The sequence below is a fragment of the Petaurus breviceps genome, unplaced genomic scaffold, assembly GCF_028583685.1.
Source record: "Petaurus breviceps papuanus isolate PSGF00001 unplaced genomic scaffold, PetGlider_PUasm1.0 91041, whole genome shotgun sequence".
Lineage (NCBI taxonomy): Eukaryota > Metazoa > Chordata > Mammalia > Diprotodontia > Petauridae > Petaurus > Petaurus breviceps.
The window spans coordinates 39,994,352-40,020,145 of record NW_027187400.1 but is presented as its reverse complement, the minus strand read 5'-3'; the positions used below and the strand labels follow the sequence as shown (position 1 = coordinate 40,020,145).

At 52.6% G+C, this 25,794-nt stretch overlaps 2 protein-coding genes across 2 annotated transcripts in view; one reads left to right on the top strand and one right to left on the bottom strand.

Moving 5' to 3' along the window:
• Positions 1 to 24,238, bottom strand: part of NOC2L (NOC2 like nucleolar associated transcriptional repressor) — a 36,845-nt gene extending 12,607 nt beyond the window's left edge. Inside the window, exons 1-12 of the mRNA XM_069078381.1 lie at positions 24,091 to 24,238; positions 23,564 to 23,743; positions 20,488 to 20,662; positions 20,035 to 20,151; positions 18,652 to 18,772; positions 18,471 to 18,561; positions 6,013 to 6,091; positions 5,693 to 5,803; positions 4,361 to 4,474; positions 3,587 to 3,775; positions 3,212 to 3,351; positions 1,515 to 1,626 (exon numbers count right to left, since the gene is read on the bottom strand). Of these exons, the coding sequence (XP_068934482.1) occupies positions 1,515 to 1,626; positions 3,212 to 3,351; positions 3,587 to 3,775; positions 4,361 to 4,474; positions 5,693 to 5,803; positions 6,013 to 6,091; positions 18,471 to 18,561; positions 18,652 to 18,772; positions 20,035 to 20,151; positions 20,488 to 20,662; positions 23,564 to 23,743; positions 24,091 to 24,131 (1,470 nt within the window). The 5' untranslated portion in view covers positions 24,132 to 24,238. The remainder of the gene's footprint in view (positions 1 to 1,514; positions 1,627 to 3,211; positions 3,352 to 3,586; positions 3,776 to 4,360; positions 4,475 to 5,692; positions 5,804 to 6,012; positions 6,092 to 18,470; positions 18,562 to 18,651; positions 18,773 to 20,034; positions 20,152 to 20,487; positions 20,663 to 23,563; positions 23,744 to 24,090) is intronic.
• Positions 24,239 to 24,976: 738 nt separating this feature from the next.
• Positions 24,977 to 25,794, top strand: part of KLHL17 (kelch like family member 17) — a 15,380-nt gene continuing 14,562 nt past the window's right edge. Inside the window, exon 1 of the mRNA XM_069078390.1 lies at positions 24,977 to 25,257. Coding sequence (XP_068934491.1) covers positions 25,151 to 25,257 — 107 coding nt within the window. The 5' untranslated portion in view covers positions 24,977 to 25,150. The remainder of the gene's footprint in view (positions 25,258 to 25,794) is intronic.

Here is a 25,794-nt window from a genome sequence, read left to right as displayed (position 1 = left end):
GGGCCAGGTGGGGCAGGATCCAATGCCAGCTCTTGTGCCACCAGGTCTGGCTGTTCTCTGCCTGGCCACACTCCAGTGGAGTTCCCCACCCCAGCCTCTTGTGGTCTGAGCAGATGAAGTGGGGAGGGGCAGGCCAGAGTCCCGCCTGCTGCCCAGCCCCAGCCCTGCATGGATGGGGGGAGGCCGCTGCCACCCGGGGGGGAGTGGGCTGGAGAGAGGGGCCGGCAGCTGGCAGGGATGGGCACGCTCCTGGGGGTAGGGCCCACAGCTGAGCTCCCCCTGCAGCCCCCACTGCATGGCTGCCGGAGGGAGGCTGGGCCAGACTAACTGAAAAGCAGCAAGGCCAATTAATAGTAAATCGATTCCCAGAGCCGCAGCTCTGGCCTTTTATCACGCTGATGCTGGGGCCGGGCCTGCGGGCTCCAGCAGAGGAAGCAGAGGGAAGGAAGGAGGGAGGGAGGGAGGGAGGGCCCACCTCCACACCCAGGTGCCCAGGCGGGGGTGACACCGGATGTGGCAGGAGGCTGTGGGAGGAAGCTCCCTGTGCCCTGCAGTGCCTGCTGGGAGCCCAGAGGTCGAAAGGGGTTAGAAATGGGGGCTGGGGGCCCAGCCCTGCTCACAGGAGAGACAGCAGGGACCCCAGGAGCCGGCGCCTGGGGGGGCCCCGAGGTCGGAGACTCACAAATGGCAGCCACTGCTGGCTCCCACCGACAGGGAGGATGTGGTTTCCGACGGACGTTTACAACATGAAACCACAAGGGCTCGAGCCTCAGCAGGAGAATGGGGAGTGAGTCTGGGGCTGGGCTGGCCTGCTCTCCCTGCCACCCACCCCCTCCCTCCTTCCTTCCCGCGGGGCCAACCACAGCCCTGGCAGAGTGCCTGGCCTATGCTCAGCGGGCCTCCCAGCGGGCGGTGCTGGGGGGCCGAGAGCCCAGAGTGGCCAGAGCAGAGGACAAGAGACCCGCGGCCAGAGCCTGGACTCCAAGAGGACTGTGGCTCAGGCCCATCCACAGCCCAGGAAGCCATGGGAAAGTGCCATCATCGTCAGACCCTGGGGTTTGGGGGGCAGACCAGGAATCAGCATCCACGGGCCCTGGCGTGAGGAGGAGCCACGGGGAAGGCCTGGGTCAACGCTGGCCAAATAGAGATGAAGCAGATACTTTGGGGTCACCAGATCCCCATCCCCAACCCTGTTGGCATCTGTCTGGGACCACACCTGACCTAGAGGGGCAGAGCAGCCCAGAGCTGGTCACCTGGCAAAAGCAGCAGAGTCCTGGACAGACCTCTGACCACATGTCCAGGTCTGCCTGCCTGGTACCCGTGTCTCTACCCTCCTGGTGCCTGCATCTACCTATGAGCACCCGCTGGGCAGACCCAGACACACGCTCACTGCCCACCTGGTGCCTGCATCTCTCTGGAGGTGCCCATGGCTCACTGCTGCACTTGAGGCATGTGCCATGGTGCCCATGGCATGGGCATGACATGGATCATGCAGGGGTCCAGTATGAACTCACCTCCAGGATGAAGGGCAGGATGGGTATGAAGGTGCTGGTGCTCTCGGAAAGCAGAGTCAGGGCCCGGATGCAATGCATTCGAAGTGGGTAAAAACGGGCGGTGGGGACCAGCCTGGTCAGGCGGAAACAACAGGGTGAGGGTGGGGGCAGGCAGGAGGTGACCCCAAGCCCAAAGGCCTCAGCTAGAGCAAGGACTGGCAGATGTCTGGCCTCGGCCGGATGGAGAGCCAAGAGGTGGGGACCTGCCTCCCCCCCATTTCTGCCTTTCCTGGGGGAGCCTGGTTCTGGAGCTGGAAGGAGCCCTCAGACCATTTTACAGAGGAGGAGGAAACTGAGGCCCAGGAGGGGTGGAGCTTGGGTCTGAATGGAGGGGAAAGTCTGCAGACCCCCGCTCCACCCCCCAGCTGCCTCAAGCAAAGAGCAGGCTTGTCCCTCCCCCTAAGAATGGCCTTTCCAGCCTCGGAGCAGCCCCGGCCCCTGGGGAAGGGGGGCCTTGAAACTCCTCCTGAGGCTTCCCCTGGCAGCCCCGGCCCCCTCCCCACCACTAGCCTACATTTTTAATGTACTTTCTGGGCCAGAGAGGAAGGGGGGTGAGGAGGGGGCTCCCCCTGTGCTGGCAGCAGGCGCCAGCCGCCCTCGTTATCTGGCAGAAGCACATTTCCAATTCTGCCCCGCTCCCTGCCTGCAGGGCTGCCGGCTGCACCCGGACTTCTCCCGCCCTCCCCCATCCCTCCTGCCCTAGCTGGGGCGCCCCCCTTGTGCTGGGGAACAGTGCCACCTCCCGGCCAAGGGGGGAAATGCTCCTGGGGCACAGGCCCAGCAGGGGGCAGCCCCCCAGTACACATGCAGACACTCACACGTGCGCACACAGACATATGCACACACACCCACCAGGCCCACTGGTCCCCTCCCCTTAGAACCTCTTGCTGCATTCAAGGGTCACCTCCTCCAAGGGCCTTAGTGCTTGGCTCCAGTGAAAGGAGCTGGGTTCAAACCCAGCCCCTAAAAGCCTACAGCAGGTCTCAGCCACCAGTGGCCAAGGGCCTGAGGCGGCCCACCCTGCCCACTCCCGGCACACGAGCCTGCCCGCTTCTGGCACACGAGCCTGCCCGGGGGTCTGTGCCGAGGAGCCCTGAAGGGGCCGGCCTAAGAGGTGTGGAAGCTGAGCCCCAGCCCAGACTGTCCCCCAGGCAGGAGGCCACCAAGCTGGTCTGAAGGGCTTCATTAATATGCAAATGAGAAGCAAAATAAAATCCAAGTCTAAGGAGTCTTCCAAGCTTCTCCAAGGCCTGAGAGCTGTGGCTGGCAGGGCCCTGAGCTCAGAGGGGACCGTCAGAGGGCCCAGCTCTCATACAAATTCATGTGTACACACACAACTACACGTGTCCATTTATACACACGTTTATAGCATTTGCACAAGCACAGAAATATACATGTTCACACCTATCCACATGCATGATGCGTTTACACACTTCTGCACACATACCCAAACACATGTGTGCACATATGACATGCATCGTTATATTCACACACATGTACGCACACGCCAGGCGTCCTGACCACTTTCTGGCCCTCAGACTGGTTTCTCTGGGAACCACCACAGGAGCTGAGGGAGGCCGCCCCCGCCTGGCCTCAGTGTGCCCCTCTGTAAGATGAGGCCCCCTGGGGTGCCACCCCTGCCCTCCCCCAAGGCGTACTTGATGCAGCCCACGATGACCTGGGTCAGCGGGTAGATGAGCGGCTCCAGGACCTCGCTGGGGTGGATGGTGGCTAGGACGCGGCACCACAGGAACAGGCAGTGCACAAACTGCCAGTTGTACACAGACTGGTAGGTGTCCTAGCCCGAGGAGAGAAGGGAGTGGGAGCGGTCAGAGCAGGCACCTGCCGAGGCCAGGCAGGTGAGCACAGACACCCAGGGCCCCCCAGCCTCTGGAGCCTTCCTTCTGCGGGGCGGGCACAGAAGCATGGGGGAGGGGGGCACAGCCCAGGCAGAGGGATGGGGACCCCCTGGGAAGGGCCACCGGCGACGGGGCTCCCAGGCCCAGGGCCGGGGAGGTCCCTGCGGCCCCCACCTTCTTGCTCATGGTCATGGCACTGCGCAGGTGGATGGCCAGCTGGCGGATGTAGAGGAAGGCGTGCTGGTAGGCGAGGCCGGGGTCCAGTGCACACATTTCTGTCAGTGTGCGCTGCATGAAGTTGATCATGGGGAGGGCACTGGGCGATGTGAACTTGGAGTTCTTCACGTAGGAGATGTACATTTGCTAAGAGAGAAGGAGGACAGAGAGTCACCGGGCCAGGGCGACAGCACCATCTTACAGAGGAGTGAACTGAGTCCCAGGGTCACTCAGCAAGTGCATGACAAGCCCAGCCCCTGAGGTTTCTGATGCATCTAACAACAGTCCTTCTAGCGCCAAGCCAAGCATTTGGTGTAGCCTTGGGTCAGAGTCCCCCCAGCCTCCAGCTTAGGGTCCCTTCTCTTGACTCGGTTTACCCATAGGAAAGATGGGGCTACAGCTACAGCAAGGGAGCTCTCTGGAGAAACTGGGACACCCCTAATGCCAGAGGATTGTGGCCCCCATTAGAGAAGGTGGCCAGACCCTCTCCCTCACACACACCCAGCAGGGCCCCTGCCAGGGTCGCAGGACTCGCCCCCACTGAGTGACCAGTCCCAGCAGCTCCACCCCAGAGGGAAGCCGGGGAAGGGGCCCGGGAGCTGGCCCCAGACTCCTGGGCCTCAGCTTCCTTCACAGTGAAGTGAGTGCAATGGACCTGCCCGCTCCAGACCTGGGATCCCATGAAGCCCCTGGCAGACTGGCTGCAGGTTCAGGGGGCCCCCAAGGAGTCACCTTGAGAGTGGGGCTCAGGAAGGGCTCCTTCTTGTGGCGGCAGACTTTGTTGATGATGAGGAAGGCCAGCACCCGCACCGTCTCCTCGCCAGTGCTCCAGAGAACGACCATCCTCTGTGAGAGCAAGGGGGGACTGGGTGAGGCCTGGACACCGCGGGCGCCAGGCCATGGCAGAGGCTCCCAGCCCACCAGCCAGAGGCTGCATTTATCTCCTGGCAGAGGCGACCCTGGGGGAAGGCCAGACTGGGAACCCCCCAGCCTCCTCCTGCCCTGTGTGGTCCCTGCTCATCACTGCAGGTTAAAGCCAGATTCTGCCCTCTTAATAACAACCACCCTAATTAATACTAATAACGCTCCAGGCTGGCACAAAGCTTTTGATGACTGAAAGCCTACTGCCCTTCCATACATTCTCCTTGCTAGACTTCCATGGCAAGAAGTCAAGGAGCACCCCCCAACACACACACACGCACGCACACACGTACACATGCACACACATGCTCGGTCTCCACAGGGGTCAGGCCTACCTTCCCCCCCGGGGACCCAGGTTCTGCAGAGCTTAAAGCTTTTCACCCAGCCTGGGTGTCTCCCACATCCCTCTCCTCCCTGCACCCCAGATTCTAGTCCCAAAGGTGCTGACCTAGAAGGGAGGAGAAAAAGCTCCTCCACCCCTCCCCCGTCTGTGCCAAAGCGGCTGCTGGAGCCTCCGATTGCCCCCAAGGGAGGCCCCCCCCAGTGTTCTCCCTCCCGCCCGCCTGCCCCTGGGCACCTCTCTCCCCATCACTCTCTGCTGCTGACCTGACTCAGCCCCCTGAGAGCCCTGCTCTAATGCACTAGCTGTCAACACAAGCTGAGCATTGCAGCGTCCATCCGTCCATCCAGCATGAGATGGGAGGCCTGGGTCATGCATAATGGATGGGGTGTGGGGGCAGGAGGCGGAGCAGCTGCCCCAGGAGCTCCCTGGGGAGCCAGGGCCTGACAAGAGTGACCTGTCACCTCCCCCAGCCACAGCAGCCCCCACCATCCCAGGCATCTTTCAGCATGGCCCGAGGAGGAAGCATATGTGAGGAGCCAGCACACATTTCCTTTCTGAATTATTCCTGGCCGGCCTCAGGCAGCTACTAAATGCTGCATGTCACCGGTGTGGAGAGAGGTGCCCCTAGCTGGCCAGAGGAAGCCCCTTATGATGAGGGGCTCTGGCTGGTAGGCTGCAGGTAGGCACTGTCCTTAGCCATCCCCCAGAAAGCAGCCCAGGGGAGTAACCGGCTCTGGACACCCTTAGGCCTCCCCAGGCCCCCCCCAGTGCCCAGTCCCCCCCAGGACCTCAGACCTCACCTTGAGCAGCACCCTGCATTGCTTGGGGAAGGTCAGATAATAAGGGACAGTGGTACTGATGTGCTGAAGGACAGCAGCAGCCACAGACGCCTCAGTCAGGCAGGACACCAGCTACAAGGGCAGCAAGGGGGGTCAGCGCAGACCTGAGAATGGCTGCCCCCCCCACACACTCCAGGAGCCTGGAAAAGGATTGCTGCAGGGGAGGGAGGGGGTGCGTGGCGCTCCTCTGGGACGACCCTGCCCAAGCCAAGCTCCCGCCTGGGGCTGCTGGTCCAAGCAAGCGGGAAGCCCCTCTCCAGCCCTTTGACCCTCACCAGTACCTGGATGAGGGAGTTGAGGTACGACTTGACATCGAGACGCAGTTTTGTCCAGAGAGGGCTGCTGGCCGGCTGCACCAGCCTGGAAGAGAGAGGGGCCTCAGCTTGGGGCCTGAGAACGGCCCGGCTCCCAGACAGAGCCTGCACCCACTGGGAGGCTCAGGTCCTGAGTGCGAGTGCGGACTCCGACCTTGCCCAAGTCGGTTTATTGGGGTCTCCGCTCATGCCTGACCCTGCTCTCCCCACCTCACGGCTGCTTCAGCTGCAGCTCTTATTCATATAAGATACATGTAAGTGCTTATACACATCGTGTGCACGTGTGTGTCTACACACAAACTCACATGCATGTGTGGTATTATCTGTACACAGGAAGATTATCTTCCCCATCAGAATCTAAATTCCAAGAGAGCAGCGATTATTTTGGTTTTTTGTCTCTGTTACCGCAAAGTATCAGTCAGGCCACACCACAAGGTGCTTAATAAATGCTTGCTGAATACATCCTCAGCTCTTAGCAGTGTCTGACATACCACAGGTGCTTAATAAATGCTTGCTGAACACATCCTCAGCTCTTAGCAGTGTCTGACATACCACTGGTGCTCAATAAATGCTTTCTCCCTGGGCCTTATTTTTCTCTTTTATAAAAGAGGCAGGATTGGCTAGAAGCCGTCTGGGTCCTCCCCTCCCCTCTCCATGGGTGTCCCCAGGGGAGGGAAGGTTCCCAAGGGGCTCCCCTGTCTCAGGTTTGAGTTTTCCTCATCTGTATAATGGAGATAAGAATTGGGCTTCCCACATCACAGACAGAGGTAGCCTTGTAAACTTCAAGCCCTGAGATCTCATCCCATTCTCATGGTCTTGTTACACTGGGAACCCTGGACTCGTCTACACCAAGTGGTCTCAAGGGTTTCGTTTGTCTCTTTTTGGGGGGCGGGAAGAGGAGGGTACAAGGGAAGTGGGACAGAGAGAAAACAGGTCTTTGTTCTGTGAAAAAAAAAAACAGCCAGACATTGTACTAGAAATGTTCAATGTAGCAGTAAAAGAACAAGAAATCAAAGGAATTAGAATAGGCAGTGAGAAAACAAAACTATCATTCTCTGCAGACAATATGATGGTATGCTCAGAAAACCCTCAAGAATCAACTAAAAAACTACTTGAAATAATGTCAGCAAAGTTGCAGGATATTAAAAAAAAAAAAACAACCCACGTATTATTAACAAAGCCCAGCAGCAAGAGATGGAGAAATTCCATTTAATATAACTGTGGACAATATAAAATATCTGGGAGTCTACTTGCCAAGACAAACCCGGGAGCTATCCAAACACAATTACAAAACACTTTTCACACAAATAAAGTCAGATATAAACAAATGAAAAAATATCAGTTGCTCATGGATAGGCCAAGTCAACAGAATGAAAAGGACACTTTTGCCTAAATTAATTTATTCAATTCCATACCAATCAAACTACCAAAAAATTATTTTACAGAGCTAGAAAAAAATAACAAAATTCATCTGAAAGAACAAAAGGTCAAGAATATCAAGGGAATAAATGAAAAAAAAAAAGCAAAGGAAGGTGGTCCACTCATACCAAACCTTAAACTATATTATAAAGCAGTAATCATGAAAACAATCTGGTACTGGTTAATAAATAAAGCCATGGATCAGTGGAATAGATTAACTACACGATGCACAGTAGTAAATGACCACAGTAATGTAGTATTTGATAAACCCAAAGATCCAAGCTTTTCAGACAAAAATTCACTTATGACAAAAGCAGCTGGGAAAATATGAAAGCAGTTTGGCAGAAACCAGGTATAGACCAATATCTCATATTGTATGCCAGCTAAGGTCAAAAAGGGTATATGACTGAGACGTAAAGGGTGATACCATAAGCAAATTAGGAGAGCCAGGAATAGTTTACCTGGCAGATCGATGAATAAGTGAAAAACTTAGGCCCAAACAAGAGATACGGAGCTTTGAAGGATGTAAAACAGACAATTCTGAGTATCAAATTGAAAAAGTTTTGCACAAACAAAAGTAATTCAGCCAAGATTAAAAGAGAAGCGGGAAACTCCAGAGGAAGAACTAATGGCGTCTGGATGTGGATGGAAGCAGACGCGATTTTTCTTGTGCTGTTTTTGGGGGGTTTTGGTCTGTTTTCTTTTACATCATGACGAATACAGAAATAAATGACTCACCCAGAGTCACACAGCTAGGAGAGCAAGGCTGACAACTCTGTGCAGCTTTGCCTCACTCAACTCCAATTCATGCACAAGTCAAGACATCGGATGTCACTGGTCCTCTTCACAAAGGACAAAAAACAACAGGGAAATGTTTTTACACAATTGTGCGTGTATAACCTATATCAAATTACTTATACTCTCAGGGAGGTGATGGGGAGGGAAAAAGAGGATTCGGAACTCAAAATTTTAAAAAATGAATATTGAAAATTGTTTTTACCTGTAACTGGGAAAAATGACATTATTAGGAAAAAAAAGAATGTTTAAAAAAATTTTGTTCATATGTAATTGAGAAAAAAAGAAAAAAAAAACAGACAAGACCAGCACTGTAGCCAGTGGCCTTCACAGCCTGATGTCCACTACCTGGCTCCCAGTCTCTCCCAGACCAGATCCTGGATCCTTCCTGGGCTCCCATCCCCCAGGAGGGGGCCAAGGTCCAGCTAGGCCAGCTCTACTCCCAAGTGCTCTTCAAACCCCACCCTCTGCTCTCAGCTCTCCCCTCAGGCCCCCTGCGTTCCTTCAGCCTGGACTTCTCCACGTTCCTATACCCTATCTTCAGATGGAATGGACTCAGTGCTCACCACAGTTGCCCGCCCTTCCCTGGACACGGCCACTCCTCACCCCCAACACCCGGCCTCAGCACTGGGAACCACTCCTGGGGAGGGCAGATCTAGACTTGAAATGGAGCCTGGGAGCCAATGAGGCTCAGGGAGGCCATGAATTAGCAGGATTTGAACCCAGGTCCCCTAACTCCAGTCAGCTGGCCAAGTAACAAATTTCTTAAATGTTCACCAAGTATAAATTTAAAAAAATGTGTTTTAAATGTTCACCAAGTTCCAGGCTCTGTCCTAGATGTACAAAGAAAAAAAAAGCATCCTCCCTCGGGGGCTCACATTCTGCATGAGGCACAGTTGGCAGCACTAGAATCCTCTCCCACCTCCCACCCCTATCTCCAGGCCTCCCCCTAGGTCCCAAAGAAGACAAAGCGTGGACCCTAAATCCCAAGAGCCGGAAGGCCCCCAAGGCGCTGCCCCCCGCACAGACGCCATCACAGGGAGGAGCATGCCAGAACCCTTCCAACGGCCTCGGCCTGTTACGGCTGGCCTGCACAGCCACACTCTCCTCTCACTAACAGCCATCCCAAGCCAAGAGCTGGGGGGATCTCAGACACGAGAGCCCAGGTGAATTAAACTCAATGAATGCAGACACTGTAAGTGCCACAGTGGACAGAAAGTCAGGAAGCCCTTTCAAATCCTGCCTGGCTGCGTGACCCTGGGCAAGGCCCCTCATCTCGCCCAATGCGCTAAGTGGCAGAGAAGGTGCTAGCCTACACCTCACCTGGGAGACCCAGTCCTACCTCAGGCTGCTTCCACTCATGACACTGGGGATTTCAATGACCTCAGCAAATACTGATGAAGCATCTGCCCCATGCTGGCCAAAGCCAAGTCCGCCCCAGCCCCCCTCAGCAAGCGGCCCACCCAGGATCAGACCAACTAAGAGTGAGTTAAGGCCCCAGCAGTTCATTACACCAAATCCAATGCTCAATTCTGGGGACACTAAGGCAAACATGAAATTGCTGCCCTCAGGGTGCTTACACTCTGCTAGGGGATCAGCATCAATTAAATGCCGCTGTACGGGTGCTCACGGGGCCCTTTCTCTACAGAGAATGACAGCATGGCACTTACCACAGACCAGCAACAGAATTCCGCACCTCTATCCTAAGTACCCGCCGCTGCCCTGAAAGGCCCAAGGCCCCCTCAGCTTCATAACTGGGGTGCTGCCACTCCTGGGGGTCTCTCACCCCTGCTTCCATCTTCCCATCTCTTATATACCGCCCCCCCCTCTGACCTAGATCAGTGCTCCCCAGGTCTTTCTGAAGCTCGGATATATCAGCCCATCTCTGCCTTCTTGGCTCCTCTGGACCAAGATCCTAAAGGTCTATGTAAGCTGGCCTGGACCTCTCATTCCTGCCCCACCCCGACCTCGCCAAAGCCAGACCGGCCCTGTCTGACCTTCCTGGCTCTGCCCTGGCCACCCCCAACCTGGGCACAAGCTCCTTCCTTGGAAGCAGCTGAAGCATTGGCCTGCATGTGCAGCGCCCCCCCCTCATCCCCCTCTCCTCACACCTCCCAATGAGTTTCCATGGGATTACTTAGTGTTCAATCTCTTGAGAGTTAGTCTACTCCACTCAGAGGTGCCCAGGCTGTCTCCCCGACTAGAATGTCAGCTCTTTGAGGGCAGGGGCTGGTTCCTTCACTGTCTCTGGATTCCCAGGACTTGGCACAGGGAGGGCACAAAGCAGGAATTGAGTAACTGCTTGGTGACTGATTGCCCACTATGGAAACCCTCCCCGGGCCTGGCCGCCTGCTTCTCCTCTCCCAGCCTGATGCTCCCCTCTGTCTCCTCTTAACTAGAGATAGGACCATGACCCATCATCCTCCTCCTCCCTAGCCCCTGCTTGCCCTGGGGGAGTTCACTGACTGTCACAGACATGAAAGGTGCCTGGCTTCAACTTGAAGACCTCCAGTGAGGGAGCATGCCCTGCCCAGGGCAGCCCCTTCCACTTCAGGACAACAAATGTTTCCTGAGATCCTACCTAAAACCCACCTCTCAGCAGTTTCTCCCCATCGCTCCTCGCTCCGCCCCATGGGCCAAGCAGAATGATGCTGAGGCCTCTTTCCAGAAGACAGACCTAGTTCAGATCCTCTTTGGAGGGCAGGCTACCCATACTATCATCTGGGCAGGGTCCGGTCCCCTCTAGGAGGTGTCCAGTTTGTCCACACCCTCCTTAGCAAGGCTGCCCCGGGCAAGGGAAAGCAGCCCTCATTCCAGATAAGGAGGCATTTCCACTCCAGAAAGCCCCAAGCCCTGACTTCTTTCCTCAACTCAGTGACCTGCTGGACATGTACGGCCCACTGCTCACAGGCTTGGCTGGCCAGAAAGCTTTGGAATCTCTCAATGCAACAGGAGGCACGAGAAGAGCCAGGATCCTTCCTCAGGGCAGCCAATCCCTGTCTAGGCCCCAGCTTCCTCCTCTGTAAGACGGTGTGGCTGGCCCTTCAAGGGCTAGACCACGGAGCTCATGACCACAAGCCCTCTGAAGTCACGCATTTGTAGCCCTCACGCCCAGCCTAGTGGCTGACACACAATAAGTAATAAACGCCAGCTGAATGAAGATGAATGCCCGCCCGGCTGCCACCTCCCCAGGCTGGACCCCAAGCCCCTTCCTCCCCACACTGTGCTAAGGAGGCCACCTCCAGCTGGCCCCTTCCAAGTCATGCTGAAGACCACCAGCTGCAGGCTGGGCAGACAGAGATGAGACGGTGAGGAAAAGGCAGGGGCTCTCCTGAGCTCTCCCGAAGCCCTCTGAAATAACACCTCAAACCCACAAAAGGTGAAGGCAGAACAATCTTCCAGACCAAGAGGACTTGGAAGGTCAGCAGGAAAGGTCTGTCTCACTGAGGTGAGAGGGGGGCACAGCCAAACTCAAAAAGGTTTTTAAAAATCAAATAAGAGAGGCAGAGGAAAAATGGGGAAAAGAAATGAGAGCGATGCAAGAAAATCATTTAAAAAGAGTCAACAGCTCAGTAAAGGACACACACAGAAGTACTAAAGAAAATAACACCTTTAAACAAGCACAACTGACCAAATGGACAAGGAGATGCAAAAGTTCACTGAAGAAAATCATTCTTTAAAAATCAGGGTCGGTCAAGTGGAAACTAATGACTCCATGACACATCAAGAAACAGTACAACAAAATCAAGAGAGGAAAAAAATGAAGGAAATGGGAATTAACTCACTGGGAAAACAAATGATCTGGGAAATGGACTGGTGAGAGATAATTAAAAATTTTTAAACTACCTGAGAGCCACAATGAAGAAAAGAACCTAGACATCCTACTTGAATAAATTATCAAGGAAAACTGCCCTGAAATCCTAGAACTAGAGGGTGAAGTAGAAATTGAAGCTGACCAACTTTTGAAAGAGATCACAAAATGAAAACTCCCAGGGATATTATAGCCAAATTCCAAAGCTCACTAGTCAAGGAAAAAATGCTGCAAGCAGTTAGAAAGAAAACACTTTAAATATCAAGGAGCCACAGTAAGATTTAACAGCCTCTATGTTAAAGGAGCAAAGAGCTGGAATGTAGTATGTCAGAGGCCAAAGGAGCTAGGATTACAAGCAAGAATCACCCGCCCAGCAAAACTTAGTATAATCCTTTGGGTGGGAAAATGGACATTTAATGAGATAAGAGGTCTTTCAAGCATTCTTGATGAAAAGGCCAGAGCTGAATAGAAAATATGGTTTCCAAACATGTTTCAAGAGAAACATGAAAAAGTAAACATGAAAGAGAAACCATAAAGGATTCAAAAAGGTTAAACTGTTTACATTCCTGCCTGGGAAGATGATACATGTGATTCCTAAGAATGTTCTTACTATTATAGCAGTGAGAAGGAATATACATGATCAGAGGGTATGGATGTGAGTTGACTAAGATGGAATGATATCAAAAAAATAAAATTAAGGGGTGGGAAAGAAGAATGCACTGGGAAAAGGGGGAAGGGAGAGATAAAATGGGGTAAGTTATACCCCATAAAAGAGGTAGGAAAAGAAGAGCTTTTACAGCAGAGGAGAAGATGGCAAAGGGGAGCAACATTTCATCCTTCCTCTCATCAGAATTGGATCAAAGACAGAATAACATACACACTCAGTTGGGTATAGAAATCTATTTTACCCTACAAGGAAGTAGGAGAAGAAGGAAATAAGAGAAAGGGGAGGGTCTGATAAAAAGGAGGGCAGACTGGGGAAGGCAGTGGGCAGACACAAAACACTTTTGAGGGGCAGGGTGAAAAAAAAGAGAGAGAGAAGGATAAACGTGAATGTGAATGGGATGAATTCACCCATAAAACAGAAACAGAGAGCAGAGTGAATGAAAAAGCAGAGTCTTACAATACGTGGTTTACAAGAGTCACACTTGAAGCTGAGACCCAGAGAGTAAAGGTAAGAGGCTGGAGCAGAATCTATCATGCTTCAAATGAAATAAAAAGAGCAGAGGTAAGCAATCCTGATCTCAAACAAAGCAAAAATAGGTCTAATTTAAAAAAATAAGTAGAGAAACTACATTTTACCAAAAGGTACCAAAGACAGTGAAGTAATATCAATACTAAACATCAAAGCATCAAACAGCATAGCATCCAAATTCTTAAAGGAAAAATTAAATTAATTACAGGAGGAAATAATAAAACTATACTAAAGGGAGACCAGCTTTCCCCTCTAAGAACTATATAAATCTTTCAAAACAAACAAAAAACCAAGAAGGGAGATGAATATAATTTTAGAAAAAAAACAGATATAACAGACCTCTGGAGAAAAATGAATGGGAATAGAAAGGGAAATACCATTTTTTCAGCAATACATGGGACCTACACAAAAACTGACCACATGTTAGAGCAGAAAATGGAGAAAATGCAGAAAAGCAGATATATATGAATCCTTCTCAGATAATAATGCAGTAAAAATTACGTTCAACAAAGGGTTATGGAAACAGATTAAAAATTAAATGGAAAAAAAATCAAATCCTAAAGAATGAGTGGATTAAAGAACCAATCATAGAAACAATAAATAATTTCATTAAAGAGAGTGACAATAATAAGACAAGATACCAAAATTTATGGGATGCAGCCAAAGAAGTACTTAGGGGAAAATTTATCTCTAAATTCTTATATCAATAAAATAGTGAAAGAATAGATCAATGAATTAGGTATGAAACCAAAGAAACTAGAAAAAGAACAAATTTAAAATCCCCCAATTAAATACCAAAAAGGAAATCCTGAAATTCAAATACTAATGTTGAAAATAATTTTGAAATAATAAAATGAAAAGCAAGAAAACCACTGAACTAATAGGTAAAAGTACGAGCTGATTTTATGAAAAAGCCGATAAAACAGATATACCATTGGTTAATTTGATTTTAAAAAAGAAAATCAAATGACCAGTATCAAAAAATGAAAAGGATGAATTCACCATCAATGAAGATGAAATTAAAGAAATTATTAGGAGCTATTTAGTCCAATTATATGCCAATAAATCTAACTGAAATGGATGAATATTTGCAAAAAATATTAACTGCCCAGATTAACAAAAGAGGAAATAAAATACTTAAATAACCAGATCTTAAAAAAAGATATTGAACAAGCCATCAATAAACTCCTTAAGAAAAAATTTCCAGTACCAAATGGATTCACAAGTGAATTGTACCAAACATTTAAAGAACAATTAATTCCAATACTATATAAACTATTTGGAAAAAGAGGCAAAGGAGTACTACCAAATTCCTTTGATAACACAGATACGGTGCTGCTATCTAAACCAAGAATAGCAAAAACAGAGAAGAAAAACTACAAATAAATTTCCCTAATGAATACTGATGTAAAAATCTTAACTGAAATCCTAACAAGGATATTACAGTAATACATCACAAAGATCATACACTACGACCAGGTGGGATTTATATTATGAATGCAAGGTTGGGTCACTATTAGGAAAACTATCAGCATAGTTGACCATATCAATACCAAAAACGACAAAAATCATATTATGATCTCAACAGATGCAGAAAAGACTTTTGGCAAAATACAACACTCTTAAAAATACTAGAGAGCACAGGGGTAAATGGAGTCTTCCTTAAAATGAGAAGCAATTATTTGTCTAAAACCACCCGTAAGCATTATACGTAATGGGATAAGCAAGACACATTCCCAATAAGATCAGCAGTGAAACAAGGATGTCTGTTATCACCACTATTATTCAATATTGTGCTAGAAATGTTAGCAAGAAGAGAAGAAATAGAAATCAAAGAAATTAGAATAGGCGATGCGGAAACAAAGCTACCACTCTGCAGATGATGTGATAAATTAAGAGAATCCTAGAGATAAGAGAATAAGATTACTTAAGAGAATTCTAGAGAATCAACTAAAACACTACTTGAAATAATTAACAACTTTAGAAAAGCTGTAGCATATAAAATAAACCCACATAAATCAGCATTTTTTTTGCTTTTTTTTTTTTAGAGGCGGGAAAGCAGGGCAATTGGGGTTAAGTGACTTGCCCAAGGTCACACAGCTAGTAAGTGTTAAGTGTCTGAGGCCGCATTTGAACTCGGGTCCTCCTGACTCCAGGGCTGGTGATCTATTCACTGCGCCACCCAGCTGCCCCTAAATCAGCATTTCTATATGTGACTAACAAAGTCCAGTAGCAAGACATAGAAAAATTTCATTTAAAATAACTGGACAATATAAAATACTTGGGAGTCTCCTTGCCAAGGTAAACCTAGGAACTATATGAACACAATTACAAAACATTTCATACAAATAAAGCCAGGTCTAAATAACTGGAAAAATATTTGCTGAACCAACAGAATAAAAATGACATTTCTGTCGTTAAATTGAAAAGGTTTGGCACAAACAAAACCAAAGCAGGAGGGGGGAGAAGATTTATAACAAGTTTCTCTCGCCTCATTTCTCAAATATGTAGAGAACTGAGTCAAATTTTTAAGAATATGACTCACTCCCCAACTGATAAATGGTCAAAGGACATGAATAGGTAGGTTTCAGAAGAAAAAAAATCAAAGCTATCTATAGTCACATGAAAAAATGCTCTAAATCACTACTGATTAGAGAAATGCAAATTGAAACAACTTTGAGTTACCACCTAATACCTATCCGATTAGCTAACATGACAGAAACGGAAAATGACAAATACTGGTGGGGATATGGGAAAACTGGGTCACTAATGTGCTGTTGGAGTTGTGTACTGATTCAACCATTCTGGAGAGCAATTTGGAACTATGTCCAAAGGGTTATTACTAAACATGCATATCCTTTGACCCAGCAGTAAGTACCATCACTAGGCTTGTAACCCAAAGAGATGAAAGAAAAAATAAGGACAAAAGAAATCATACTAGCTCTTTCTGTGGTGGCAAAGAACTGGAAACTGAGCGGATGGCCATCAACTGGGGAATGGCTGACCACATGACTGTGATGGAATACTGCTATGCTATAAGAAATGACAAGCGGGGCGGCCAGGTAGCACAGCAAGTAAGAGCACCGGCTCCAGTGTTGAGAAGACCTGGAGATCGAATCCCGGGCTCAGACACTTAGCACCCACCCAGAAACACCTGGCCGTGTAACCTTGAGCAAGTTACTTAACCCCATTTGCTTAGGGGCGGCCAGGTGGCTCAGCAACTAAGAGCACCGGTTCCAGTGTTGGGACGACCTGGAGATCGAATCCCGGGCTCAGACACTCAGCACCACACCCAGAAATAACTGGCCATGTAACCTTGAGCAAGTTACTTAACCCCAATTGCTTAAAAAAAAAAAATGACAAGCAGGATGCTTTCAGAAAAACCTGAAAAGATTTACACAAACTGATAGGAAGTGAAGTGGGCAGAACCATGAGAACAATGTACACAGTAATCAAAAAATGACTTAGCTATTCTCAGCAGTACAATGACCCAAAACTTGGGATGAAAAATGTATTTACCTCCAGAGAAAGAGGACTAATGGAGTCTGAATGCAGAGCAAAGCATACTTTTTTAACTTGATTTTTCTTGGGGGTTATTTTTTGGTCTGTTTTCTTTCACATATGGCTAACATGGAATTGTGTTTTGTATGACTGCACATGTAAAATCTATAGCAAATTGCTTGCCTTCTCAGGGAGGGGAAAGAGGAAGGAGAGAATTTGGAACTCAAAATTTTTTTTAAATGTTTTAAAAATTGTTTTTATGGGTAACTGGAAAAAATATAAAAATTTTCACAATAAGTAAATGAAATGCATCTGGTGCCCCCTAAAACCTTCAATTTGCAATGGTTTCACACTGCTTGTAGGCTAGGCCAAAGCTCTATGGCTAAGCTTTCCAAGGCCTCCCAAACCACCAGCATTCAGTGCCTATGACTACAAGGCACTGCTGAGTGCTACAGCGTAGTGCTTGGGACCCAAGGCATGGCCTGTAATATCAGGGAGCTCAGGATCTAGTCACGGATGCAGGACATGCAAGCAGGGACCCACAATGCAGACGGTGATGGCTGGGACGTCACTGTGAGCCAGTAGCTGAGGGAAGGCTTCAGGGAGAAAGAAGGTAGAGCTCAGGCTGGGCCTGGCAAGATGGGTGGAGAGAGGGTACCCCAAGGAGCTCAGCGGGGTGGGGGCTCATGCAGGAGATGGTGGGGGGTGGGCACCAGCCTGGAAGGAGCCAGTTCGTCCTTCCAAGGGCCCAATGAGAACCCGCCTCGCCTGCAGATGCCTTCTCAGACTAAGGAAAACCAGGGTCGTGTCTACAGCCCTTAAGGTTGGCAAAGTGTTTATGTATGTTGTCTTAACTGGGGTCATGTGGAAGGTTATTAGACCCATTTCACAAAAGAGGAAACTGAGGCTCAGAGTAGCAAAGTGAGTCTAGCAGTCACTCCAGGAGGAAGTGTCAGAGGCAGGACTCTCACCCAGGTCTCCCCACAGTGGCTCCAGCCTCCTTGAGCCCATCATCACCCTCCAAACTTCCTCAAATCAGCAGCAGCACAGACTTCAGACCCTCTAGGACTTGGCTCTGTTCTGCCCTACATCCAAACCCTGTGACTAGACTAGGAGCTCCCTGAGGGCAGGGATCACCCCCTTCTTTATGCTCCTCCACACAGGACCTGTCCCCAAAGGCTCCCTGCCTGCTCTCCAGAAGCTGCTTAGGGAGTATTTCGGGGTTAAGCCCACCCCCCACCCCAGAAGAACCCAAGTGTCCATCTCCTTATCAGACACGGTTGCTCCCAGGAATTGTCTGAGGACACATGGGGGGGCCCAGAGATGCCCTCTGCAGAGACAGAGGGGCTTCCTGAAGGCAAGGCCCACTGGCTCTGAAGATACCAGAAAGTGGGGCCAATTAGTCCCCACTGACTGTTGGGCCAGGGCACAGAGCTGTCAGAGCCCTTGAGGTGCCTAGGCTGGTGCTAAATGGTCTGGAGGTACCCAAGAAGGGAGCAGGTGGTCCCTGCTCTAGGGAGTTTCTAGTCTAGTCACAGAGCCGTGACTTGAGCTCCTGAACCTATAGCAAGGGGCTGGAGAGGCTAGGGTTCACTCAGAGGGGAGGAAGGTCACTCCCCCAAGAAAGCCTGGCCCCCTCCCTCTCAGTCTGGGCCCAGGGCTCCTTGTGAGGCCCCTCCCACCCATGACGGAAGCCCGCCTTACTTAGTTCTGTCCTTGGGTGGCTTCAGCTGCAAAAGCTTCTGGAGGCAGGGGAAGAGGTCTCGGATGCAGAAGGTGATGACGGCATTGAACACTGCGTAGGCCACATGCACAAAGTTAGGGGGCTCTGGGGTCTCCCACAGAAGACCAGGACAAGCCCCGCCCTCCTTCCCGCCCAGCTCACCCGCGCTGTCCGTGATTCGGAACTTGCTGGGCTCTTTGCCGTCCTTGTTCTCGTGGGTGGTGGACACAGCAGCCCGAAAGGCCTGCAGGATCTCGTGGAAGAGCCGAGGCGAGAGGTCCTTCTAGAAACAGGATGGAAACCATAGTGTGGCCGTCACAGCCTGGAAGGAGCAAGGAGGCCAAAGCCCAGCCCCTCTGTACACTCCGGGGGGTCCTCAGTTTACAGCAGCTGACTCTGCCAGGCGCCTATTTGATGCCCTCAATGTGCCTGGGAAGTGGGTGCTATTATTAACCCCATCTTACAGCTGAGGAAACTGAGGGAAACAGTGGTGAAGTGACCAAGGCCACACAGCTGTAGGTGTCTGAGGCTGGATCTGAACTCAGAAGTGACCTCAGGAGTCTCAGTTTCCTCATGTGAAAGCACAGGGGGTTGGGCTGGGTGACCTCCTAAAGACAGCTGGGAGGAGGGGTATCCCTCCACAGTGGGGTGAACCCAGGGGGGTGTTCATGTGGCTCCATGGGCAGAAGGGTCTCCACTCTGCTGCCCTAACAGCCTGGGGAGGAACACAGGCCACAGGCCAGAGTCAGAATGCAGAAGACTTAGAAGGCTGAAACCTGAGGAAGGAGGACCAGAGCAGGACAGTCTAGATTCATCTTAAAAAGACGGTTCTGAGGGGCGGCCAGGTGGCTCAGCAAGTAAGAGCACCGGCTCCAGTGTCGGGATGACCTGGGGATCAAATCCGGGCTCGGACACTTAGCACCACACCCAGAAATAACTGGCTGTGTAACCTTGAGCAAGTTACTTAACCCTGATTGCTTTAAAAAAAAAAAAAAAAAAAGACGGTTCTGACGGCTGGCATGGAGAGGAGAGCCTGGAGGCCAAGATGCTGGGCAGGCAGGGGGCACGGCCTGAGCAAAGGCATGGAGGTGGGAGATGGGCACAGTCGGCGGCCCCTGAGGGCCTCACCTTGACTTAGTCTTACAATGTAGTGTCAACTGCCTTGTACTGTATCGTATCGTGTTCATTTTATCTTACCAGGGTCTATTTCGTTCACTATTTCCCAGTGTTGGGAGCCACAGGCTAAGGGCTGATGCCTCGGACACAGAGTGTTCTCCTAGTGACGGGGGAACATTTGCTTCCAGGGCACCTCAGCCCCTGCTCTTCAACTGCACAGCTTTATGGAAGGGTCAATGACTTGCCAGGGTCACAAAGCTGGGCACCCAGGGGACATGGAGGATGGAGGGGAAGGTCCTGCACTCCAGGGACAGAGGCAGGAAGACGAGAGGCTGCCTGTGGAGCCACAAGCATGCAGATTCCAAGGAGGGGTCGCCCAGATTGGCCCCCGGCCCTGGCAGCCCCACGCCTGCTCCCCACCCTCCTCACCTTGGCTGATTGTTTCCATTGCTCCACCATCCTGAGGGTCAGTTTGGTCCGCTTAGATCGGCCCTTCCACGTGCTCTCCTCCTCCTCTTCCTCCCCTTCTTCATCCTCACTGGCTTCCTGTACAAGGTAGGGCAAAGGCCAGTGATAAACATCAGAGTCTCCTCCTTCCCACTCAGAGCCCCAGAGCCCAGAGGCCTTGTCCTCAAGGCGGCCAGCCCAGCCGGGCCCCAGGGGCGGCAGGCCAAGGACCAGGGTCCCCAATCACAAATGGTATCAGGATCAACCCCCCCAAGACTCAGACAGGCTCTAGGCCTGCGTCACCAGCAGGCTCAAACAGGGCTTCCCAAAGGCATCTCACACATGTGTCCCCAGCAGACTCGTTACCTTTCCTCCAAGCCCACCCCCCCCCCCACCCCCTCTCACCGTGGGGCCCCTCCCAGGGCCTCCCCCCACCTCCAGCTCATCCGGGAGCGTGTGGAACTTCTCCTCGTCCTCAGAGCTGTCTGAGTCATCAAAGTTCAGAAGCGTCTGGTCGTTTTCCTGGAGGAATTGGTAGAACTCGGGGTCCTTGTCCTTGAGCCTTGAGAGCTGGTCTTTATGCTCAGACGCCTTGCCCTTCTTTAACCTCCTAGAGGCCAAAGACAGAAAGGGGTCAGACAGCCACCGAGCCAGGGCATGGGCCACGCCCCAACTCTGCCCGGGGACGCAGCAGTCTGTTGCCTGGTAAACACTGGCCAGCCCACAGCAGGCACTGGCAATACAAGAAAAAAGATGACAGTAACCACCTCCAAGGGCTCACTTCTGAGGGGGACACAGGGACAGGATGGACCTCCTGCAGAAGGTGGAATCTGGGCTGAGTCTGAAGGAAGCCTGGAGGGACAGGGGAGCAAGGAGAGCCCTGTGGGCTGGGGCATGGCCGGCTCCGAGATACAGTGATGGGATGGAGCCTGAAGGAAACAGGGCCACAGACGAGTGGCAGAGGCAGCCCACAGCAGGCCAGATCCCGGGTGATCCAGGCACGCCCTCCATTTGGCCCTAAGCTGTGTCATGGGATTCTAGGTGCCCCCAGAGCGTCGGAGGCAGCTGGCCTGGCCTGACAAGCCTTCTGGGGACAACCTACCACAGCAAGTGACCACGGTCGTCGTGCTGGCCCAATGAACAAGACAGAGAAGGTAGCTAGATGGGCCAGCGAGGAAGAGAGGCCCCAAAAAGTAGTTATCGGCTAACATGACCTTCGGCCCCCTGCAAGAGAGACAGCCTCCGAGAATGTCCTCAGGCCTGGAGTGCAGTGTCCAAATCTGGGCGTCCCAATGTGCCTGCTTAGGCAGGAAGTGCCCAGAGCAGAGCAGCCAGGACAGTGAAGGGCATAACCAGGCACACCAACGAAGGGAAACGGTAAAGAGCAGGAAAAAGGGCCTGGCCGCAGAGGACAGTCCCAGCATGGAATGGGCTGCTGACCAGAGTGGGGGGTGCCCCATCCTGCAGGGTCCTCAAACAGGCTTGCTGGCTATGTGCTGGTGGCGACTCCTGCCCTGCAGGGGCCAGGCCAGACAATGGCTTAACCTGGAAAGGAGGCAGAGGCCTAACCAGAGAACCCCAGGCTCTATGTACTGGGTCCTGAGCAGCCTTTCCTGTCTTCCTCCATGACCTGGATGAAGGCACTGATGGGACGGACAACTACCCAATGCACAGATCATGTGAAGCCAGGAGGGATGCTGAGCCAACTCAGGGGAGGGCGGGCAAAAGCAACAGGCAGCATCAACTAAGATAAATCTGAAGGGGGAGAAGTGTGAAGCCATGGACACCAGAGACCGGAATGATCAGGGTCAGAGGTCATCGAGGCTGTCTTACAGAGAAGGACACTGAAGCCCACATCGGTCACACAGATAGTTCTTGGGGGAGCTGGGATTAGAACCAGGACCTCAGACTCACTACTGCCCCTCAGATCAAAGCCAAGGGTTTGGAAAATCGACTCCTTCAGCAAAAGGCGGCTAGCCAGCAGCTCGTCTGAAAAAGCTGGGGGTTTTCAGAGCTGACTCTTTCAACTTCTGAGAAAGTCCCAAGACGGAGCATCCAAGAGAGGGAGGGCAGGTGGACACTCAGAAAAGGAGGCAGCGATGACAAGTCAGCCCAGCAAGCTCGGAGGGTGACAGACTCGCCCTACGCCCCTCCCACCGTTTTTGACAGAGCTGAACCTCAGATCATAGAAATGCTCTGGAGCCAGAACCTGGCAACGTATTTGGTATTTTATTAGCACCTCATACTATCCTCATGGAGAAGACAGAAAAAAGAGCTAGAGGAGTCAGATGGACACAGAACTGCCCAGAAGCGGGACTCAAAGCCCACTCAACAATGTTCTATGGCAGCACTGCTGGAAGTTCCTAGTACCTCAGGGCTCTGGATTCAGCTCTCTGCTGTTTAACATTTCTATCAATGATTGGGACAAAGGCATCCCGTTATTCTCATCAAATATACAGATGACCCAGAGAGATCTCAGCAGACTAAATACATTAAAACGAAATTCAATAGAAGTAAATATAGAACCTTATAGATGGATTAAAAAATCAGCTTCACCTGCACAGGATGGGGGAGCTGCGATCAGAAAGCAGCTCATCTAGAAAAGATCTGGGAATTCTAGCTCAATCTAAGTCAGCAGAGTCATCAGTGGGGCAGGTAAAAAAACTAATGGGAAGTGAATACAGCACCAGCCCTGGTGTCAAAGGGACCTGAGATCAAATCAGGACTTAGATAATCTCTCAACACACTTACTGGCTGTGTGACCTTGGACAAGTCACTTAATCCAATTGCTTTGCCTTCCCCCTCCAAAAAATAAAACCTATAAGAGAGGCCTGGCTTCTGGGAAGGAGATAACAGTGAGCTTTTACTCTGCCTCCATCAGGGCTCATCCAGAGTACTGTGCCCAGTATTGGAGAGTAATAAAGAGGGTTAAAGGAGATGTCCTCAGCATTGGCCCACGGATGCCATTTAAAGAAAGGCCTCTTTGGGCAAAAGAGAAACTCTCATCCCCAGTGGAAACAGCCTATCAGGAGAGGTAGTGAGTGCCCCATCACCGAGGGTCTTCAAGTGAAGCCTGGGGGGCCACTTTTTAGGGGTGCTGCAAGAACAGATGGATAAGGTGGCCTGTGGTCCCAGAGATGGGGTGCAAGCCCACTTTCGGACAATTCCAGGTTGCCTGTTCCCCGCCTCTGCTAATGGAAGGTGCATGCCCCCCATCTCTCAAGGTAAGTGCTGGGGTTAGCCCCCTTCCGCGGCTCTTAATGCCAGACCCGGGCTGCCCATGCCATCTGTCCACGGTGGTGGCAGGAGAGCAGGGCCCCAGGGCCTGCTATTAGCAGGGCTTTCTTATGGAAGGTGAGGACCTGGAGAATGGACCTGGGGTCCTGGAGTCTCTGCACAAGCTGGGGCGTGACGGGGTCGCGATCCTGGGCACAAACCCGCCTTTGCGTCTACATACCGTGACCGGGTGAGCTTAAGGGGGGGGGGGGGGCGCAGAGAGAAGGGCCCTTACTTGGAGGCGGGCCCCGCCTGCGCCGCCGCCTTCCTCTGGGGCGGAGATGCCCGGCTCTGCTCTCCTCCCCGGGCCCCCCTGGGGGACCCCGGCGCCTCTCCTTCCTCCTCCGACCCACTGTCCACCTCCGAGTCAAAGCCCGAGGTGAGGAACTCGTCCACACTCAGCTCGGCCAGCTTCCTGCAAAGAAGACGACACGCGGCTTTAGGGGTCCGGCGGCGAGAGCCCGGAACCCCCCCAAACACGGAGGCCCGTGTCCGCACCAGTGAAATGGGGGCAGTCACGGCTCTCTGTAAAGCGCCTCGGGGCGCCGGGTCCGGCACACAGCAGGAGCCCAGTCAGTGCCGGTTCCCTCTGCCTCCTCCTCCCCCCGCGATCCTGAACGAGTCCCTCCCCGGCCTCAGTCTCCCTTTCTGCCAAACGGAGCAAGGGCGGAGAACAGGAACCGGGATGGGATCCCCAAGAGCCCTTTGGGCGGCGGAGCCCACGCAGACGCCACGGCGGCCCCCACGCCCCTCGCTACGTACCTCCGTCCCGCGCCTCGCGGCGGCTCCGCGACCACCGCCATGATTCACGCTGCGCAGCGTGGGATCCGCTTCCTCTCCCACCATGCCCCGCGCCTCGGGGCGGCCCCCTCACCCCGCCGAGGCTCCGCCCCCAGGCGTCGGCTCTCTGGTTCCTGCGCCGCGCGGAGACTGCGAGTGGCACGGGCGGGCGAGATGGAGGGAAAGCTGATGGGGAGCCCTTGGGTCTAGGGAAGTCTTCCTGTGTGCCGGGGCTGGAGAGAGGGAGAAAGGTCCATGCCCTTTAGGAACTTACACTCCATTGGACCTGGGTTCAAACCCCTCCTTTGCCCTGTAGGATCTCGAGGTATCAGTTCTGATCCTCAGTTTCCCCTCTCTCTAAAATGATAGGATTAGACCAAACGACCTCCCCAGCCCTGAACCTAGGTGCTTCCATTTCCAGCTAAGTAATGTTAGGGAACAAAGGCGTCGAACCCGCTCTGGAGGGCGGCCAGGACAAGAGTAAAATGTAACTGGGAAATGTTTGCCACAAAACAAACAGAAAAACAAGACAACACAGACAATGCTAACGTGTGGCGGGCAGGCTTCCTCTCCTGTTTTCAGCCCTCCAGTCTCAGACCCACAAACACGCAAACCCTTTACCACTAAGGGCCATGAGTGGCAGGACTTTTTTTTTTTTTTTTTACAATTTCCTTTTAATTTGTTATACTTTGTCCTCTCTGCTCAGATGCTCAGCTCCGGGTCGGGGTCGGGTTCAGCCAGCAGGGCTCAGTCCAGGCTGGGGCTGGGGACAGCTCCCGAGATCTGGGGGCAGAGGAGGACAGGGAAGGAAGGTGGTGCGGGCGGGCCTGGCAAACAGCGGCCTTGCGCTGGCCGGGGCTGCAGAGAGAGCGGACGGGCGAACGGAGCGTGGGGCGGAGAAAGCGGCGGCAGCAGCAGCATCATCTACAGCTGCATCCGCGGCAGCATCTGCATCGCCGACCGGCAGCGGCCCCGCCGTCCTGTCTCCGGACCGAGCTGGAGCCCGCCCTGGAGCCCGAGCAGCCCGAGCCCAGGCCCGTCCATGCAGCCTTGGGGCGAGCGCGCGGCGGGCAGGACGCAGAGCCCCGAGCACAGCAGCCCGGGCCCCCCCCAGCCGGGGCCCGGCCCCAGCCCTGGCCCCCCCGAGGCGTGAGTGCAGTGCGGACCCCCGCCCCGACTCAGCCCCCAGCCCAAGGAGCCCAGAACTGTGGGGCTGAGGCCGCTGTAGGCAGCACCACCCCCCCAGCCTGGACCCCCAGCCCTTGTAACTCAGTGTCAGTCTGAGGCCACCTGGGGCAGACAGCACCCCCACCACCACCACCAGCCCTTGTAACCCTGTATCAGTCTGAGGCCACCAGCTGCAGACAGCACCTTCCCCCCACCCTCTGCAGACAGCACCTCCAGCCTGGACCCCTAGCCCTTGTAACTCAGTGTCAGTCTGAGGCCACCTGGGGCAGACAGCACCCCCACCACCACCACCAGCCCTTGTAACCCTGTATCAGTCTGAGGCCACCAGCTGCAGACAGCACCTTCCCCCCACCCTCTGCAGACAGCACCTCCAGCCTGGACCCCTAGCCCTTGTAACCCAGTGTCAGTCTGAGGCCACCTGTTGCAGACAGAACACCCAGCCTGGACCCCCAGCCCTTGTAACCCAGTGTCAGTCTGAGGCCACCCGTGGCAGACAGT